This window comes from Erpetoichthys calabaricus, chromosome 2 (assembly GCF_900747795.2).
Source record: "Erpetoichthys calabaricus chromosome 2, fErpCal1.3, whole genome shotgun sequence".
Taxonomy (NCBI): Eukaryota; Metazoa; Chordata; class Cladistia; order Polypteriformes; family Polypteridae; genus Erpetoichthys; species Erpetoichthys calabaricus.
In genome coordinates this window covers 347872852-347894811 of record NC_041395.2, presented here as the reverse complement: position 1 = coordinate 347894811, position 21960 = coordinate 347872852, and the positions used below count along the sequence as shown (strand labels likewise).

At 41.9% G+C, this 21960-nt stretch overlaps 1 protein-coding gene across 4 annotated transcripts in view; it reads left to right on the top strand.

Annotated features, from left to right (window-relative positions):
* The window catches only part of abcc8 (ATP-binding cassette, sub-family C (CFTR/MRP), member 8), a 380635-nt gene that overhangs the window by 150760 nt on the left and 207915 nt on the right, over window positions 1–21960 (top strand). For all 4 annotated transcript variants that reach the window (XM_051923356.1, XM_051923355.1, XM_028796118.2 and 1 more), the window contains exon 9: window positions 660–815. In XM_051923356.1, the coding sequence (XP_051779316.1) occupies window positions 660–815 (156 nt within the window). The remainder of the gene's footprint in view (window positions 1–659; window positions 816–21960) is intronic.

The following is a 21960-nucleotide window of genomic DNA, read 5'->3' as shown; positions in this document are numbered from 1 at the left end:
CTGGTTACCCTTCTTTGGTAGCATCACCATAAACGACTTGCACTAACTAGTCTTATTGACACCTCACTGCTTTTTTTTACTGGATTCATTTGTTGCATATGTTTTGACGTTTTAATTAAAAAAGAAGCAAATTGAATGTATACAAAGCTTAATTTGTCTCTTTCACCATTCTGACAAGGTAAAATGTTATTTTGTGCATCTTGCAAAATACTCTTGAATTTCAGTCCCTTATAAATGTGAAAGGCACTGAAGCCTGCAGTCAAAGGGAGACTCACAGGCCCAACAAGCCCCAGCTTCTCTTCAGTGCCCACTCGCATGACCCACATCAACCTTCTCTCACTTCCTCTGACTGCAGTGGTCTCCCAAGATGGTGACTAGTTCTAGTGCAGCGCCAGGTTCTGTTTATTGATGTTTGAGACAGCACCCACTACCTATTGCAAATTCAAATTGGCCCCCTTCCTTCTTTCCAAATGTTTTTCTGAGATGCAGTGCCAGTGTTGCCAATGTCATTTCACAGGCACGGTCGCTACCCTTTTCTGAGCGCTATGCACATTGAATTGATTTTCTTTAATCAATTTACAGTCATTAAGTTGAAACGTCTCATTTAGACAATGGGGCAAATGTGATTCACAGTTGCTTTCTCCTGATTTATCTTCCAGACAAAGATTTACAATAAAATAATGAGATTGTGCACGTCAAACATGTCCATGGGGGAGATGACGGTCGGCCAGATCTGCAACCTGGTTGCCATAGACACAAACCAACTTATGTGGTTTTTCTTCCTCTGCCCAAACTTGTGGGCAATGCCTGTTCAGGTAAGCTTGCAACTTTTGTCTCTCTATCCAGCACTAAATATTATCCCAAGAAAGGCCTGGCACATTGCCAGTGTGAAGGAAATTGATTTTTATATATTTCTTCAAAATATGTTTGTGTTTCTTTATATATACTATATTTATAATGTTTTATACATGTACCATATATACTCACAGGTGGCGCAGTGGTAGTAAGGAGATTGTGGGTTCACTTCCCGGGTCCTCCCTGAGTGGAGAGCACTTTGAGTAGTGAGAAAAGCGCTCTATAAATATAAAGAATTATTATACTCTTGGGCGGCACAGTGGCACAGTGGTAGCACTGCTGCCTTGCAGTTAGGAGACCCGGGTTCACTTAACCATGCATGTTCTCCCCGTGTCTGCATGGGTTTCCTCCCACAGTCCAAAGACATGCAGGTTAGGTGGATTGGTGATTCTAAATTGATCCTAGTGTGTGCTTGGTGTTTGTGTGTGTGTGTTTGTGTGTGTCCTGCGGTGGGTTGGCACCCTGCCCGGGATTGGTTCCTGCCTTGTGCCCTGTGTTGGCTGGGATTGGCTCCACCAGACCCCCGTGACCCTGTGTTCGGATTCAGCGGGTTGGAAAATGGATGGATGGATATTATACTCTTTCTGTGCCTTCACAGACACCTTCATGTACGTGAATTTCCCCTTGGGATTAATAAAGTATCTATCTATCTATCTATCTATCTATCTATCTATCTATCTATCTATCTATCTATCTATCTATCTATCTATCTATCTATCTATCTATCTATCTATCTATCTATCTATCTTCACTTTTTACACATTTTTTTATCTTGCAGCTTTGTGCTAAAATCATTTAAATTTAATTTTTTTCCCCTCATCAAGCAGCACTCAACCACCCCAGAATGACAAAGTGAAAATGGGATTTGAGGACTTTTTGCAGATTCATATCACATTGACACAAGTACAGTATATATACAGTATTTTTGTTGTAGCTCTGATTACAGCCTGGGAGACGATCGCTCAGTTTTTTTACGTGTAGCCATCTCTCGGAAGAGCTCTGATTGTTCCTCACTTCTTCCATGTAAGAATTATGAAGTCCACTGTGCTCCTGGGTACCTACAGTGCTGCAGCCTTTGGCAGATCTGTGCCTGGACATTATCCGGTCTCTCTAAGCTCTGCACTTTCTTCAACTTCATGGCTTGATTTCTGCTCACCTGTAGGACCTTATAAAGCCTTTTCTAATCAGTTCAATCAATTGATTGACCACACAAGTGGACTCTGGACATCCCATTAAAGATCAATAGAATGAGATACACCCATTCAATAGATATAGAATGGGATACACCTGAGCCAAATTTCAATTCTCATAGCAAGGGGTCTGTATACTTGTGTGTAAATGGGAGAGTTCAGTTTTTCATTATTCGCTCACTGAGTGCAAGGGAAACAAATAAAATGTAGTCTATAAGTTATTAAACAGTAAAACATTAACAATTAATATGTAAAGATACATTGAACACTACTGGAGTAGTAAACTACATTTTAAAGGCACTATAACGCAACAGGTAAGTAGTAGATCCCTTGTGAAAGGCGCCACACGACCGCTGTGGTATAGAAATGACATTTTCTGTGTGATTGTCCAAATTTTTGCCTGACAACCTTGCACTACATGCCTGTGATTTACTTATTAAAATAATTAATCACAAAAGCAACCTTGAATGTTGTGGGGTTTTAGTGACCCAAACTCACCTTAAGAGCCAGTAAGTGGTTGTGCAAGGCAATTTACAAACAGAGTCCTGCTTCGATGGCACTGATTACACTCATTCGCAATTATTTCCACTCTCCCAGGAGCTGACAGGGGACTTGAAGTGTCACAAACAGTGCGAGAAGAGAGGACGCTGCCGAAACTGCGAAGCTCTCGACTCGGCGGAGCAGCCCGACATTCCGCGCCTCCCAGCGTCCACTTTGTTCTCATGACCCCTCGCCGCTGAGGGCGGTCTCGTCTTCACATTGTTTACAGCTCAGCGCAGTTAAAAAGTAGAAAGACGCAAACCTGTTTTCCTCATCTCTTCTACTATCAAGTACTGCCAACTAAAAAAAAGTTACAATGTGGCAGTTTCAGCTCAGTCACGTGGACGAATAAATAAAACTTCTCTGTGAGAACGCGCCTGGTGGCGGACGGCTCAGCGCTCTAGTCCAAACAAGAGGGGTGGGAGAGGGCGACACGGGGCGCACACAAATAATAACAATTCATAAAGACAATATAAAAATGGCGTCCACAAACGAAGTTATTAGTTCCTGTATTATAATATGTTCTGTGGTCATAGGTTATTTCCATATCATGTGGTCATACGTATTTTCCGTTTCATACGTAATTTCCATATCATATGGTCATACGTAATTTCCGTTTCATACGTAATTTCCATATCACGTGGTCATACGTAATTTCCGTTTCATACGTAATTTCCATATCACGTGGTCATACATAATTTCCGTTTCACACGTAATTTCCATATCGTGTGGTCATACGTAATTTCCGTTTCACACGTAATTTCCATATCGTGTGGTCATACGTAATTTCCGTTTCACACGTAATTTCCATATCGTGTGGTCATACGTAATTTCCGTTTCACACGTAATTTCCATATCATGTGGTCATACGTAATTTCCGTTTCATACGTAATTTCCATATCACGTGGTCATACGTAATTTCCATATCGTGTGGTCATATGTAATTTCTGTTTCATACGTAATTTCCATATCATGTGGTCATACGTAATTTCTGTTTCATACGTAATTTCCATATCATGTGGTCATACGTAATTTCCGTTTCATACGTAATTTCCATATTGTGTGGTCATATGTAATTTCCGTTTCATACGTAATTTCCATATCATGTGGTCATACGTAATTTCCGTTTCATACGTAATTTCCATATTGTGTGGTCATATGTAATTTCCATTTCATACGTAATTTCCATATCACGTGGTCATACGTAATTTCCGTTTCAAACGCGAAAAGAATTTTATATATATAGATGAATTTGCAAAAAATACTAAAACCCTGATTTCACTTTGTCATTCTGGGACATTGAGTGTTGCTTGATGAGGGAAAAATAAGTTGAAATGATTTTAGCATGTGGTCAACATAGCAAAATGTTTAAAAAGTGAAGAGGTCTGAATACTTTGTGAAGGCACTGTATGCATTACTACTATAGAACAAAGGATTTCCTTTAGCCTTACCTGTAGGGTAGCGTGACTTGGATCATGTGATAGAGACTTAAAAGTGCACAACTAACTTCTCTACTAACTTTCCACCGTCTGTAACAGCGGTTCTCAAACTGTGAGACAGTAACAAAAAAGGGGGTATGAATGTTGCCATATGTGGCATAATTTCGCTATTCATAGGGAAATTTTAAACTTGTAGCAGTGTATTGGCAGCAAAAACTATAGAAATAAATTTTATTAGGGTTTCAAAAAAATGTTAGGGGGGCGCAATTAAAACTGTTATGAAAACTCGAGTCACAAATACTTAAAGGTTGAGAAACGCTGGTCTATAAGATGATTTACTACTAAAAAGTAGCTGTCATTAATGTGTCTAGATAAGCCTGAGAATCTCTTTGTCCAGTTAGAGTGACTAACGTTGAATAAAGGATTTACTTACTGCTCTCCAATAGATCTTCTGAATTAAAGAAAAATATACACTGTATATTGTGGCCGGGTGCAGGAATGACAGATTTACAAAGGTAAAAGTTGGGACGCCAACCGGGTCATCCTGTTTAATTAACAAAAAAAGTTCTAAGCAGAGGAAACTCTCCTGGGCATCACATTTTAGTAGAAACAAAACAGGTCTGGCTCTCCACCGCAGAATATGCGGTCATTCACAGGAGCTCTGTCTGGTCATAAGTGACATCTCCTTCCGGACAGCTGGGATTCTTATAACGGATAAACCGTAAGGGAAGGGGCTAAGTGGCCTCACTAGGCAGTGGAGAGAGAAAGAGAAGAGAATGTTAGTCACAGCGCCACCTCTCAGCCCGGTGGAATATTACATACCTCAGCTGAGTCCTTGAGAACAAACTGCAACAAGCATGTGTGACCGTATATATAGGCAATCACTGAATCCTTTTCAGAGTGACATCAGAACATTTATTTAAAAGAATACACATACCTGTGTATCTACACATTATTTTATTGTTGGTGGCAGTAAGTATGGCTGTTTTTAATACAGGATATTACCAAGGTGAGAGCATTATGATTGAATCCTGTCTAACCTTTGGGGTAGTCACAGTGCTTCATGATTGTACCCTGCCTCTGATATCGCTCTGTAACCTTGACTAGATGAGTCACTTGGCATGGTTTTGGCTCAGACACAGGAAGAAAAGGGGGATGGTATGAGGAACCCCATCAGAATTGGCTGACGTTAAGAGTGGTGACCAGCAGGGGTCAGTGTTAGGGCCACTGCTATATTTAATATACAGTCATATGATTTATTTCTCCCTTTCTTTTGCTTATTGTTGTCTTATTAAAAAGCCCTAAGCAATTCTCCTTTAGCTAAGCTCTCCTTCTCAGGGGTGGGGATTGATTTGTCTTCAATTTTGTTTGGTTATAAATTGATCTATTTGTATGGAATGATTACAATAAAAATTAATAAAAAAAAAAATATACAGTCATATGAAAAAGTTTGGGACCCCCTCTCATCCTGCATAATAATGGACTCTCCTTTCAAACAAAAAGATAACAGTGGTCTGTCTTTCATTTCCTAGGAGTACTGCGGTGTTTTCTGAACAAAGATTTTCAGTGACGCAGTATTTAGTTGTATGAAATTAAATCAAATGTGAAAAACTGGCTGTGCGCAAATGTGGGTCCCCTTGTCATTGTGCTGATTTGAATGCCTGTCACTGCTCAATGCTGATTGGTTGATGAGCTTGTTACGCCTTGAACTTCATAGACAGGTGTGTCCCATCATGAGATATAAAGGTATTTAAGGTGGTCAATTACAAGTTGGGCTTCCTTCCCTTTGACTCTCCTCTGAAGAGTGACAGCATGGGATCCTCAAAGCAACTCTCCAAAGATCTGAAAACAAAGATTGTTGAGTCCCCTGGTTTAGGGGAAGGCTACAAAAAGCCATCTCAGAGGTTTAAACTGTCAGTTTCTGTAACTGTAAGGAATGGAATCAGGAAATGGAAGGCCACAGGCACAGTTGCTGTTAAACCAGCAGGTCTGGCAGGCCAAGAAAAATACAGGAGCGGCATATGAGCAGGATTGTGAGAATGGTGACAGACAACCCACAGATCACCTCCAAAGACCTGCAAGAACATCTCACTGCAGATGGTGTATCTGTACATCGTTCTACAATTCAGTGCAATTTGCACAAAGAACATTTGTATGGCAGGGTGATGAGAGAGAAGCCCTTTCTGCACTCACACCACAAACAGAGTCACTTGTATGCCAATGCTCATTTAGACGAGTCAGATTCATTTTGGAACAAAGTGCTTTGGGCTGATGAGACACAAATAGAGTTGTTTGGTCAAAACAAAAAGAACTTTGCATGGTGGAAGAAGAAAACCGCATTCCAAGACAAACACCTGCTACATACTGTCAAATTTGGTGGAGGTTCCATCATGCTGTGGGGCTAGTTCAGGGACTGGGGCCCTTGTTAAAGTCGAGGGTCTGATGAATTCAACCCAATATCAACAAATTCTTCAGGATAATGTTCAAGCATCAGTCACAAAGTTGAAGTTACGCAGGGGTTGGATATTCCAACAAGACAATGACTCAAAACACAGTTGGAAATCTACAAAGGCATTCATGCAGAGGGAGAAGTACAATGTTCTGGAATGGCCGTCACAGTCCACTGACTTGAATATCATGGACAATCTATGGGATGATTTGAAGCAGGGTGTCCATCAAATTGAACTGAACTGGAGAGATTTGGTACGAAGAATGGTGAACAAGACCTCCATCCAGAATCAGACACTCATCAGAGGCTATAGGAGGACAGCGTCTAGAGGACAAAAGGAGGCTCCACTAAGTATTGATGTCATATCTCTGTTGGGGGGCCCACATTTATGCACCTGTCTAATTTTGTTATGATGCTTATTGCATATTTTCTGTTAATCCAATAAACTTAATGTCACTGCTGAAATACGACTGTGTCCATAAGGCATGTCAGATATTACTGCGGTGGGCTGTCCCCCTGTCTGAGGTTTGTTTCCTGCCTTGCTGCCGTGAGTTGTCTGGGATTGGCTCTAGCAGACCCCCGTGACCCTGTAGTTAGGATATAGCAGGTTGAATATTGGATGGATGGATGTCATGTATTTAAAGGAAGTTGCTACTTTGAAAGCTCAGCCAGTGATAAACAAAAATCCAAAGAATTAAGAGGGGTTCCCAAACTTTTTCATATGACTGTATATAAATTATTTCAATAGGAATATAAACAACAAGCTGGTTAAGTTTGCCCTTGAGACCAAGCTAGGTGTAATGACAGATAATCAAGAATTAATTGAATCATCACAGAGGGGCGTGGACAGCATACAGGGTTGGTCTGATTAATGGCAGATGAAGTTTAATGTCAGTAAATGTAAAGTATTACGTATAGGAAGTAAAAGTGCTAAGATTGAATATAAAATGGGAGGTTTGGAAATGGATTTAGAAGTTGTAGTGGACTCGACACTATCACCTGCCATTAAGGAGGCTAACAGAATGTCAGGTTATATAGCACCTTGAGGTGTGGAGCACAAGTCCAAGGAGGTTCTGCTCAAGCTTTATAACTCAATGATGAGGTCTAATCGGGAGTTCTGTGTGCAGTTTTGGTCTCCGTGTTACAAAAGGGACATAGCAGCACTGGCACAAGTCCAGAGACAAGCGACTGGGCTGATTCTAGTGCTACCCAGGATGAATTATGAAGAAAGATTAAAAGACACGATTGAAGTGTTTGATCAAGACTGTGACTTTAAAATGAGTTCACCAAAAACACGGGGACACAGCTGGAAACTTGTTAAGGGGAAATTTCACACAAACGTCAGGAAGTTTTTCTTTACACAGAGAGCCATCAATAAATGCAATAAGTGACTAAGAAGTACAGTAGACAATAAGACTTTAGGGACCTTCAAAACTTGACTTGATGTTAATTTAGAAGAATTAAGTGGATAGGATTGACAAGCTTTGTTGGGCCGAATGTCCTGTTCTCGTCTTGATTGTGGCAAAAAAAAAAACTTTCCTCATATGCCGCAATTCAAATATTTAGTGTCTAGACGAGGATAAAACAAATCAAGTTCTTCTGATCAGCTTTATGCATGAAAGGCATTGCACCAAATATCATTTCTGATCTTCTGGACTTAGCTCTTGTTACTTCATAGTGCGACTCTTCATTGGTAAGTTTTGACTTTCTCCTCAGGTGTTGTCCTACTCACTGGGGTCTTGGGCTCTGTCTGCTTTAAATAAAACAACTACGGTCACCTTGGCCATCTGTTATGTGCCCGTGCTGCAGTTGTGATGAATTTGCTTCTGCACGCGTCCAAAATTCTATTCTTCTGACCTCACCTGTCCTTCACTTGTATTTTTCTAACAACACAGAAATAGTTAAAGGAGAATGACTCGCTGTGCTAAATGACTGCTTCATATTAGTTAATCTTGTTTTTCCCCTGGCTGTTGTAAGATTTTTCTCCTTGCTTGTGATTCAGGGACACAGATGACACATCGCTTCTTTGAAGAAGAATATCTAAAGAGAAAAATGTAAGAACAAGCTATTCATTCCAATAAAATTAAACATTTTGTTTTGTTTGCTTAAGATTTCCAAAGTATCTCATCAAGTTTTGAAGGTCACAGAGATGACGTTTTCAATTTCACGGCTTGGTAATTTGCTTCAACTGCCTATACTGCTTTTTTTGCGAAGCAGGCATTTCTAATGTTCAAGAACATATTTCAACGTAACAACTGGCATCTGATCTTACTGCTCTTCATCCTTATGAACACCGTTGTTACTTTTATACTCAGGTCTGCCTGGGGTTGAATAAAGTATAGGTGCGGTCTCTAAATAAATTCACATGTGGGAACATTTGGGCCCCTAACTAAAATTTCACTGCCTAAACCCAGCCATACATTTTGTTCTGCGTCTTATGTTATGTAATTGTATTTCATTTTTTCTTTTCCTTTGTGTAATACTCTATTTACATTAATATTCATTTGCCGCATTTCTGCCCAAATCTGAATTCCACTCACCTTTGTGTATGGTATTAACAGCAAATGCAACTAAATCGTTTATATAAATTAAGGAAGACAGCAGTTCCAGGGTAGACCCCTGTGGGAGCCCCCTCTAATTCTGCAAGAGATCTTAATAACATAATATATTGTTTCCTGGGTTTAATCCAATTCTGCCTACCGTCTTCTGAATCCCTGACTCGTGCAGTTTGATGGCTAATCCTTCATGCAACATTACGGCAAAAGATTTGTGAAGCTCAAGTTAAATAATCTGCACTCCACTGCAGTCGTCTGCTGTTGTACATTCCTTATCAAACTTAAACTTTTCAGTATGCTATACAGTAGTCCCTCTTGTCTAAAGCTGTGCTTTCCGTCCAGTTAAAAACAACCAGTGTTAGATATGTCTTTTAATCATTTGGTATAAAATTCAACAACTTTATAGTAAATTCTGAAGAGTACATGTTAAGAGTTTATGTTGTTAATGGCATGTAGCAAATAAGCCTCTGCGAAGGCTACATTTCCCCTTGAGATAAATAAATCACTGTTTTGTATAGTGCCTTTCATATTTATTATCAGTTTATTTATTACAAGCTGTACCCCGTGGCATTGCCCACATAGTAATGAAACAGGGCAAACTTTAAAAATCAATAGATGTTGGCACTGTATCTGATCGTGTTCAGCTCTGACGGGAAAGCATTCCTTGCATGGGGAGAAAAGCACGTGGCCGTGATATCTCTGCCAATCAGCAGCCACCCTCTAAAACAGCGGTTAACAACCTGTAACAATAAAGGGGTGCGAAGATGTTGAAAAAAGAAAACAAGTGGTGTATCGGCAGCAAAAAATATAGGAATAAATTTTATCAGGGATTCAAAAAAACGTTAGGGGAGCGCGATTAAAACTGTTATGAACACTCGGGTCGCAAATACTTAAAAACTTCGGGAGAATTTGTGACGAGTGAGTCAGTGGTATTTGGCTTATATATATATATATATATATAGTGCCTTTCATTTTTCTGTCTTTTATATAGTGCCTTTCATCAGTCTATTATGTAGTACCTTTCATCAATCTGTATATCTCTCTATATATAATATAATGGCTTTCATGTAGATATTTCTCTGTCTGTTTATCTATCTGTCTATTATATAGTACCTTTGATCTATATACAGCATCTGATATATACTGACTTTCACATGTCTATCCTATCATCTATCATTATATAGTGCCTTTCATCTATTATCTATTATATACTGCCTCTCGTTCATCTGTTTATATCTTATTTATCATTATATAGTGCCTTTCATCTATTATCTATTATATACTGCCTCTCGTTCATCTGTTTATATCTTATTTATCATTATATAGTGCCTTTCATCTATTATCTATTATATACTGCCTCTTGTTCATCTGTTTATATCTTATGTATCTTTATATAGTGCCTTTCATCTATTATCTATTATATACTGCCTCTCGTTCATCTTTTTATCTTATTTATCATTATATAGTGCCTTTCATCTATTATCTATTATATACTGCCTCTCGTTCATCTGTTTATATCTTATTTATCATTATATAGTGCCTTTCATCTATTATCTATTATATACTGCCTCTCGTTCATCTGTTTATATCTTATGTATCTTTATATAGTGCCTTTCATCTATTATCTATTATATACTGCCTCTCGTTCATCTATTTATATCTTATTTATCTTTATATAGTGCCTTTCATATATCTACAGTATCTCTGTACCCAGAGACACATTTGCAGCTTTTTTAAGATCAATCTAGCAATATACTTTGTCATTAATTAAGCTCCTTTTCCTCTTCCATCATCTTCCACTTCTTCATGTGAGTTTCACCCTCTGCCTCCTGACTCTGACTCAGATAGATGAGGAAGAGTGTCTCCTTTTATGTCAAGCCAAGGACCACTTCTCGTGTCATAGCACTGCGGGTAGGAAGTACTTCTGGGTCATATGGAAGCTCCGTCAAATAGAGAGGTCAATTCTTCACAGCACCCCCCAAAAGGGTCACCATTCCGTGCTACAGTACACGGGCAACCTTGCAAGTGTCCATGCTGGGCTCCAGCCAAGGGAGCACTGTCACCTCTCATACTGAGATTATCCTTCATCCTTCCATTATTGGATCATCCTAACTGGGATAGAAACGTTAACCATTGTGTCTCCATTCTTGTGCTCCATTCATTATTTTCTATCTAACATGCTGACTAAGTAGCCTTGTAAGACAAACATTAAGTCTTGGACTGACTGCAGGGCCACCAGAGACCTCGAGGCACAGCTCTGTCTGAGTGTCCCTGGTTTTTAGCTGTGGTGACTTAGTGGTAGAGACTGTCTGCAGCACCCGTCAAGCATCCTTGAAGAAGACCACCTGACTGTGTGGGGTTGCTGTGCTACTTATATTTGTTTCGTGGACCAGGGTTCTACTTTGGCTCTTTAGTTCATAACGGTGGAGGCCTGCTGGCATTTCTTTTACCTGCCATTCTCCATTTGTGTAGAACATGCCTGCTCCCTTTCCAGACCAATCTGTATAAACATGTTTCCATGATTCCTGAGGGTACTCTCCTTCAAGCATGGCTTGTTTGGACACAGCAATATGCTTGTCCGCTGTTGTGAGGTGGAGAACTATGGTGTAGATAGTGTTTATTGTCCAGTCTGTCTTTCAGGGTGGAGAATCAAGGATGAGAGTCTGTGTCAACAACTTTATCTGCTATTTACTCTGCAGTGCCTGTCTCTGTATCACAAAAGTGGACCTTTAAGGTCTTAACCTTGTGAAGAGTTGGTTCAGTCTGGTACACACGGGATGATTTTGAATTCACTGATATTTAGCAGCCTATGCCATTGCTTTACATGTCTACTGCCTGTTCCATCTTCTGTACTGGTGCTGTCATAATTCTAAACACTTGGTTCTTCACTTTGTTTAAGGTCTGGTGGTGTGGTTTGGCTGCTGTCATCGAGGATCTTGATCTGTATTCTAGGTGTGGTATTGTCGTTCCTTGATATTCCATCCCAATGGGTTCTACTTGATGTTCAGTTTTCATCTTGCCAGATTTCATGCTTTGCTGTTTCCAAGTAAATCTTTTGTCAAAGGTAACAGGCATGTATTTCTACTGGTCTTTCTAATGGAAGTGGTGCATCATCCATTGTTGGTCTACTGGCATTGACTTTGGTGGAAAGTGAGAAAAGAGCATCTTGCTATGTACCAACTGCCTGCTGTAATTTTGTCCAGGGCAAGCTGGATCCTGTAGATTGCGGTTATTGACCTTCTCTTTAAGGTTTATCCAGTGTTTACAATAATATGATGCAATTCCAGCTCTGATGGGCCGACTATTTGTTCGCAGACCATCGCCTCTCTAATAGACTTTTTAGTGAACTTCAACCTGGGAAGAATCAATACAATATAGCGACCATTTGAAATTCGACATCAACCATAGTACTTGAGAGCATGCATCTCTGGACAGGGCAAAATGGCCTGCAGCTATCCATTTGGGTCCAGAGTGCCACACAGAAAGGCCAGGAAAACCTGGGCCAGCACACTCCCAATAGCTGTCACTATCCATAGTCTCCACTACACAACAACCTTCTGTGCACAGATTGGACTGATAAGCCATTAGTGCACTCGTAGACCTTTCCAGCTCCCCCAGAATGATTAAAGGATCTTCATCATGTTGATAGACAAACAGAAAAACAAGATCACTGCAAGACCGTGTCATCAGTATATAGTGCTGAGTGGACTCCCTCAGACAGCTCTATTGCAAGGTCACTGATGAAGAGTACAAACAACATTAGTAAAACTATACCTCCCTGAGGTATCATTCGTTACAGATACACCTTCTGCCTTAAACGGCCATTGTCAAGCACTTTGGTTCTGTGGCCATGCAGGAAGGCCTTTGTGCACTTGTACGAGTTGCTCCCAGTGCCATGTTATCACAAATTCATCTCTCCAGCCCAGGTCAGAGGCTTTCTGCATATCTATGGAAGTTCTCAAAGTCACCTTTTGAGCCTGAAAGGAATCCTCAATAACTGGCACAAGATGCGTTGTTAGGTCTTCTGTGCTTTTGAATCGTCTGAAGTCTGCTTGCTCTGGAACAGTAATGTCGTCAGTGGTGTGCCACCCATTGTTAGTCTACTGGCTTGGACTTTAGTGGAAAGTGAGAAAAGACTTGTTGTTATATGCCAGCTGTCTGCCCATGCTGTGACATTGTTCAGGGCAAGCTGCATATTGCAGGTTGTATTGTTAACATGCTCTTCAGATCACCAGATGACCATGTCATCAGTACATAGTGCAGGATGGTCATCCCAAGGGCAGCTCTAATACAAGGTCATTGATGAAGGGTATGAACAACATTAGCCTGAGGTGTCCCCCTTGTGACAGTAACACCTTCTGGATTGGATGCTGTGGTATATGGCCGGCCATTCATCCCAGCCAATACCCCCAGGCAGCTAGATGGAGCCCTCTCTGCAGCATGGAGGTGCCCCTAATGCCAGCAGGGCATCATGGACATTGGAGTCTTTATTCACAGCCCTGTTGGATACCGTGGGGGTCGCCAGAGGATGCCACAGGGAGGCCCAAAGACTTGTTTTTTCCATATAACCTGTAGTACTAGGGTGTTGTACCATGTTAGCCATTATGAATGTAGAGAAAAGCCAAGCAAAATGACACCTTTTATTGGCTAACTAAAAAGATTACAATATGCATATTGTGATCTTTTTAGTTAGCCATATAACCTGGAAGTACTTTCAAGTCATGCGGACAGAGGAAATGACGTACTTCCGGGTTAAAGAAGAAGAAGAGTTTTCACCTGACCCGGAAGTGCTGGGTAATCACATGGACTGAAGGATCAGAAGCACTTCTGGGTCAAGGACTATAAAAGACTGTGGGAAACACCAGAGCATTGAGCTGAGTTGGAAGGAAGGGTGACAACGCGTCTGGGAGTGGAGGATTGTGATTAATTGTAGTATTGTATTATATATGAGTATTGTGGAGTGGAGGGTGCTTGGTGTCTGGTGTCTGATCTGAGGGTTCAAGGGGATGACAGTGCCCCCTATCTGTCACAATGCTCATCAACAAGTACAAGGTTCTACAGCTGTGGAGATAGGACCTTGTCAACTGGTGTGAGTTGCTGCCAGTGCCACTTTATGAAGAAGTTCATCTCTCAAGACCATGTTGAAGGTTGTCCACAGATCTTTAGAAAGTTGCCATGGTCACTTTCTGAGCCTAGGAGGGATCCTTAGTAACCTGCGCAAGATGCACTGCCTGGTCTTTTGTGCTTCTGTGTCATCTGAAGTCTGCTTGCTCTGGGACATTGATGGTTTCTAACTCCAGGCACGGCTGCAGATGCTTGTTGAAATTTCAGTATCTTGAATATGCAGCTTCTCAGACTGGTAGGTCTGTAATGTAACTCAGGACTTTTGACTTGCTTTACCCATCTTGGCTTCTTTCCACCACTGGGGTACCTGACTCTCTATCAAACTCAACTTGAAAATGTCCGGAAGATTATAAAGGGCAGACTGTCACAGACTTTGTAGCATCTCATTTGTGGTATTGTCTGTTCCTGGAGATTTCTTCTTCTTCAGGTGATTGGTGGCCTTGTTCAGCTTAAGCAAGATGATGTCTTGTTTCATGGCTTCATGTGTCTTCTCTTCTTTCCTTCTCTACTTATCTGATTTCCTTTTGCAGAGGCAGTGGGATGGTGGTACTGCTTTCCTCTGCACAATCTCATGCAAAAACATTAGCCGCCGCGGTGTGTCCTGTCAGCGTTCAGCCTTCCACTTCATAAGTGGTCTTTTTGTCCCTTACTTATCTTATCATGTAATGCTTTGGTCATCTTCCAAAGTTTAGTACTGCCTTTCTCCATGTGGAGTCCTGCTTTGTTGTAAAGAATTTAACTTTGTTTCTAATGGAAGTGGTGCGTCACCCATTGTTGGTCTACTGGCATTGACTTTGGTGGAAAGTGAGAAAAGAGCATCTTGCTATGTACCAACTGCCTGCTGTAACTTTGTCCAGGGCAAGCTGGATCCTGTAGATTGCAGTTATTGACCTTCTCTTTAAGGTTTATCCAGCGTTTAAAATAATATGATGCAGTTCCAGCTCTGATGGGCCGACAATTTGTTCGCAGACCATCGCCTCTCTAATAGACTTTTTAGTGAACTTCAACCTGGGAAGAATCAATACCATATAACAACCATTTGAAATTGGACTGATGATTTCTTGGAGATTGGTGTTATTCTAGTGGCTGGGAATGGTCTCCACACCCTGTCTTGTTCATGTGCTCTTTGGAGATATGAGGAGTAGTCTCCCCAATTCAAAAGATTGCTATTGTTTCACCCACTCCCCGGTCGTTCACAAGATGTTTTTTCCAGAAGTAGTTTATCTAACAATATTTAAGCAAACTATGGGGCTCTGCCCCCTGCTCGCTTCACTCGCCCACCCCCGGGTTTGGTTTACCGGATATACAATTTAAAGAGATTGTTAGTTTCATGAGAATTGTTACATTTGCATTATTTTCACTTTTACTTTAAAACGTTTGTTAAAAACAATACTTGTCCTTTATTTCCGACCCTGGGCGTGATTACATCTCTTTCTCGCAGGACGTATAACGCTGCTCGCATTGTGAAGCAGGGGCGGCTGAACGATAGCTAAGGAGAAGTGGTCAGATCATCTGCTGGCTTTCTGCTGCTGGCGAGCTGCATGTTCTGCTTGTCGTTGTTTTAAGAGCTGGGAGCACATGAAGCGTGTCTGCGAACAGCAATCCAACAACTGCTAGGTTTGATGTCCGTGGACTTGTTTTAAATGATGTCTCACTGCCTTGTCTCGCATGACGTTGTAAAAACAATACTTGTCCTTAATTTCCGGCCCCGGGTGTGGTTAAATCTCTTTCTTGCAGGACGTATAACACTGCTCGCGTTGTCGGGGGGGGTGGGGGGGTGCTAGCTGAACACATGCTAAGAAAATGCCATCGGATCATCTGCTGTCTTTCTGCAGCTATTTGCTGCTGTCGCGCTGCCCGTCGATCATTTTAAAGCCTGTGCAGCAGCTGTCATTTTGCCACTTTGCGTCTCTGCCACTCGTGTTGTAAAGGGGGGGTATAGGGTGGCTGAACACACGCTAAGGAGAAGCAGTCAGATCATCTGCTGGCTTTCTGCTGCTGGCAAGCTACGTGTTTTGCTTGTCGCTTGTCGCTGGGAGGAAGTTAAAGTGTCTCTCACGGGACTTCAGATTGTCTTCTGAGAAGATCACGTCTCGTCTCCCTAGTCTCCCTCCCAAAGATTTTTTTTTTACAATAGAGAGAAATACATGTTTTTGAGAAGTTGTGACTATACAACTGGGTATCTAACACCTGGTTATGTGACACATTTGGATATTTGCTGTTTGTTCAATGTTAGTCCCCATTGATGCCAATTGTATTATAAATTTTGTTATCTCTGTTTCCAACAAAAATGCAAAATTAGGATTTTTCTTAGTCAACACTGAAAAAACAAAATGAAATAAGTAACAGACAAAAAAATCATTTCTGGATGGAGAACTCCTTTAAAGCAGTTCCGTTCCAACATGTTTGCTTCTTAAATACGGCAGATGTTCATCCTGTTCTGGTGCACAAAGAACTCAAGTTTGGAGATCCCACCCCATGGCCAGAGGTGATGACACTTCTCTTAACTGTGTGATGTTCCCATCATAGGACACGTGGGTTATTCCAGTAGAGGTAACATTGCCACCTGTAACCCCAATTTATTTGTCTCCGGGGGAAATCTGTCTTTTTATAGAAATTCAGTAAATATTATTTTATGACAAACAACAACCCCCCTCTCAAAGAAAGAAAACGTTTGTCTGGGCTAAAGATAAAAAAATCCTTCCCAGCCCCAGTGAGGCGCTATAAAGGTGTATTGCCATTGGTGTCGAGGAGATCCATTAGCACTTCCTGATGCATTTCAGTCGAATAATTCATTGGCTGAAAGTCCTCAGTGCTGGTGTGTCAGAGAGAAGATATACAGCATTGTCCACAATCACACTCGGCTTTCTCTTCATTCTCACCTCCAACTCTAAAATCCTTGGGGTTTGAGTGTGTCCCATATCTGAGCCTGCCTTTTAATCACCTTGCTGATTCGGTGGGCCCCCCTTGAAGTGATGTCTCTGGTCCAGCATATCACAGCACAGAGAATCACGCTGGCCATCGCAGAGTTGTAGACGATGTAAAGGATGTCATTTCCCACCTTAAAGCAGTGTAGTCTCCTAAGAAAAAAAATCTCTACTCTGCCCTTTCTTCTCTAGTAAATCTGTGTTTTGAGACCAGTTCAGCTTATCATTGACGTGAAGTGTGCATCACCTCTGCATTAACTCCTTGAATTGTGATTGGGTGTAAAAGTCAAAATAACCAGTTCCTTGGTTTGCAGACAGTTCTTTCTGCGTCAAGTTCTCCACCAGACTCCTCTCTTCCATCTCGTCCCTCTTATCAATACACCTAATAATTTCAGAATCATCTGAGAACTTCTTCTAGTGACCTGATCTGCTGTTATTTTTACACCCTGAGGTGTACAGATTGAAGGAGACAGGCCTGCTCCTGGTGGTGCTCCAGTGTTGCTCTCACAGTCCTTGAGTCTCACAAACTGCGGTCTACCTGACAGATGGCCCGTTACACAGGACACCATAGGCTCATCCACCTGCATATCTACAGTGCATCCAGAAAGTATTCCTAGCGCTTCATCACTTTTTCCACATTTTGTTATGTTACAGCCTTATTCCAAAATGGATTGAATTCGTTTTTTTCCTCAGAATTCTACACACAACACCCCATAATGACAACATGAAAAAAGTTTACTTGAGGTTTTTGCAAATTTATTAAAAATAAAAACACTGAGAAATCCCATGTCCATAAGTATTCACAGCCTTTGCTCAATACTTTGTCGATGCACCTTTGGCAGCAATTCCAGCCTCAAGTCTTTTTGAATATGATGCCACAAGCTTGGCACACCTATCCTTGGCCAGTTTGGCCCATTCCTCTTTGCAGCACCTCTCAAGCTCCATCAGGTTGGATAGGAAGCGTCGGTGCACAGCCATTTTAAGATCTCTCCAGAGATGTTCAATCGGATTCAAGTCTGGGCTCTGGCTGGGCCACTCAAGGACATTCACAGAGTTGTCCTGAAGCCACTCCTTTGATATCTTGGCTGTGTGCTTAGGGTCGTTGTCCTGCTGAAAGATGAACCGTCGCCCCAGACTGAGGTCAAGAGCGCTCTGGAGCAGGTTTTCATCCAGGATGTCTCTGTACATTGCTGCAGTCATCTTTCCCTTTATCCTGACTAGTCTCCCAGTTCCTGCCGCTGAAAAACATCCCCACAGCATGATGCTGCCACCTTCATGCTTCACTTTAGGGATGGTATTGGCCTGGTGATGAGCGGTGCCTGGTTTTCTCCAAACGTGACGCCTGGCACTCACACCAAAGAGTTCAATCTTTGTCTCATCAGACCAGAAAATTTTCTTTCTCATGGTCTGAGAGTCCTTCAGGTGCCTTTTGGCAAACTCCAGACGGGCTGCCATGTGCCTTTTACTAAGGAGTGGCTTCCGTCTGGCCACTCTACCATACAGGCCCGATTGGTGGATTGCTGCAGTGATGGTTGTCCTTCTGGAAGGTTCTCCTCTCTCCACCCACAGAGGACCTCTGGAGCTCTGACAGAGTGACCATCGGGTTCTTGGTCACCTCCCTGACTAAGGCCCTTCTCCCCCGATTGCTCAGTTTAGATGGCCGGTCAGCTCTAGGAAGAGTCCTGGTGTTTTCGAACTTCTTCCACTTACAGATGATGGAGGCCACTGTGCTCATTGGGACCTTCAAAGCAGCAGAAATATTTCTGTAACCTTCCCCAGATTTGTGCCTCGAGACAATCCTGTCTTGGAGGTCTACAGACAATTCCTTTGACTTCATGCTTGGTTTGTGCTCTGACATGAACTGTCAACTGTGGGACCTTCTATAGACAGGTGTGTGCCTTTCCAAATCATGTCCAGTCAAATGAATTTACCACAGGTGGACTCCAATGAAGCTGCAGAAACATCTCAAGGATGATCAGGGGAAACAGGAGGCACCTGAGCTCAATTTCGAGCTTCACAGCAAAGGCTGTGAATACTTATGGACATGTGCTTTCTAGATTTTTTTATTTTTTAATAAATTTGCAAAAACCTCAAGTAAACTTTTTTCACGTTGTCATTATGGGGTGTTGTGTGTAGAATTCTTAGGAAAAAAATGAATTCAATCCATTTTGGAATAAGGCTGTAACATAACAAAATGTGGAAAAAGTGATGTGCTGGGAATACTTTCCGGATGCACTGTATAAGCTGACCCCTTAACAGGGATGGCCAGATAGTATTGACGGCATTGGAGAAATATTTAACTTCTTAGCGTTACATTTTTTTCTCAAAACAATATGTAAAAAGAATTCAATTTTTTGGCTTGAAAAATGACGTTGTTATTACATCTTCCATCCATCCATTTTCCAACCCGCTGAATCCAAACACAGGGTCACGGGGGTCTGCTGGAGCCAATCCCAGCCAACACAGGGCACAAGGCAGGAACCAATCCTGGGCAGGGTGCCAACCCACCGCAGTGTTATTAAATCTTTCTACTGTAAAACATGCAACACACTAAAAGTACAAAGCCAGAAGTGTAGAAAGTTTACTAATGATAGAAATCATAATAGTAATGATGAATAATAATAATAATATGAACAGCACACTGCACATGTGCGAGTGATGCGAGCCTCACTTTCCAATTCACCAGCATATAGTCCAGGACCAGCCTGTCAAAGGTCTTCGTGACGTGAGACACAAGTGCCACTGGTCTACAGTCAGTAGGTGAAGAGGTGCCCACCCTCTTCAGAACAGGAACAATGCACAATGTCTTTCACAGCAGCGGCACTTTCTGGAGCCTTAGAGGCTGACTGAACAAGTGACGGAGGTCAGCATGGGCCTTGAGACCTTGAAGACTGACATTATCGTACTAGGAACACCTCCAGCTCATCTGGGACTGCTTTGTCCAGGCAAGTCCAGTTTATTTGTAAACAAATCTCCACATCTGTATCATTACCTGCTGGGTTAGGAATGGTCGCTCAATTACCAAACTCTAGGCAGCCTGTCCCAGATGTCTATTAGTCAAGCCGGCAGTTTGTTACACATTCTTGCTTTGTTAAGACTGGAACAACTGCAATAAGGTGTGCATCATTCTCCATTTGACACAGCCTTCTTTTTAATTATCTGCACCTTTTTGTCTTAATTGTGTTTACTTATTAAAGTGTATCGATTTATAGTTTACTTGTTCTTGTCTGTAGGATGCACCCAGGCTCCTCGTCCTGCTGTCATATTCATGTGCAGTTATGTAACTGTGATTGATTGGCCCAGTTTGCATTCGAGTGTACTTTCCCAAGATGGATTGTGTTATTGTGTAATTCTGACAGCATTAAGAATCCCCCTTTTGAGCTTCCTTTAATTTTGTTCAGACATTCCTCAGATAATCTGCCTGAGCAGAAATCATTCTAAGGACCTTGTCTTTTTGTGAATGTTGTACTGTGTGTGTTGCTTTCACCAAGGACATGCTCCAGACAGTTTGGATGACATTGTAGTGGACAGGCTTTGAGTAAAACACACCAATTGCTTCCCAAGATGAATGAATGCTTCTTTGGCCTACTTCTGTCTTGTTGATGGAATTTGAGTGCATTTCCTGGCTAGCCTTCTGCTGGAGAGTGACTCGACTATCTCAGCCATTTGTTACAATATACTGGGCTTTGCCGTTCGGTCATGCATGAATACATCCTACCATGAGCAAACGTTGACACTTTGTCAGTGATGTCATTGGATGTTTCAGGTCTTTCAAGCCTCATACACCCTCTTCCAAATGATCCAACCAATGTTGTGTCCAAGTGACAAACTCCTTTCCTCACTTTTCACGCCTCTTCAGCCAGAGCCACCTCAAGATTTTTTTGTCCCGCTGCCTCTGTGTTCGACATGATGGCTCTCTTCCTGCTTAACTCCATAATGCCTAAGGTTCCATTCACCTAGCTGAGCGATTGTGCTGCAAAGCCTCTGCATCCCACATTGATGGGCAAGCACCTTGACCTCCACTCATATCTGCAGCAATCAGCCTTCTTCTGTCCTCTCTTCACACACAACAGTAAGCTCCAGTAAGATGAGCTGTCGCACTGTTTCTGAGATTAGGATGATATCAGGCCTCAAAGACACCTGGGTGATGTGGGATAGAATTTTCAGCTACTTTCCCAGGTCAGCTGACATCACCGAGTTGCTTGCTGACAATGGAAGGCCAGCCAGACGATGCCTGTTCTTCTGTTTCAGCTGTTCTCCCTTCTTAACAATGGCTATCCGCTTTACTGAAAGGTGGATCTGTCTACTGTCCCTTATCCCCTTACTGACAGCATCAACAATGAATTTGAGGACCTGGTCATGCAGTAATACTCTTCCCCCAAAACCTTGGAGCAACTTGGAGTGGTCTTTGAACAGTGGGAGCATGAAGGTGTTCCAGCAAAGTCCCATGTTAACAAGTCATATGTACTTTGAAGAACTTTGCAGACTCCTTGTATTAGGAACTTGATTCTTTGAGGGTCCCATTGCTAGATGTCCTGGTGAGTGACTCTCATTTCTAAAGCCTGCTCCTTCTTTATCCAAGGTTCTTGTCATTTCATGGTTACTGTCTTGTTGGTCCTCTCCTCCATCATTGCAGCTCACAGCACCTCCTGCACCAGCCTTCTTCTATCTTTTCTGCTAGCAGTGTCATGCCAAGTTGTTGTCCCCTCCTGTGGCCACTCACTACCTTGTGCCACTCTCTGACAAGAATCCTCTGCCCGTTGGACTATGTCAGCTGCTTTCCATTTCCTCCCAGTCCTCACTGTGATACCAGAACTTGCTATTCCATGTACTGCAGATGTTCGTGTTGCTGTGTCATAATGAATTCCTCCCTCACTGACA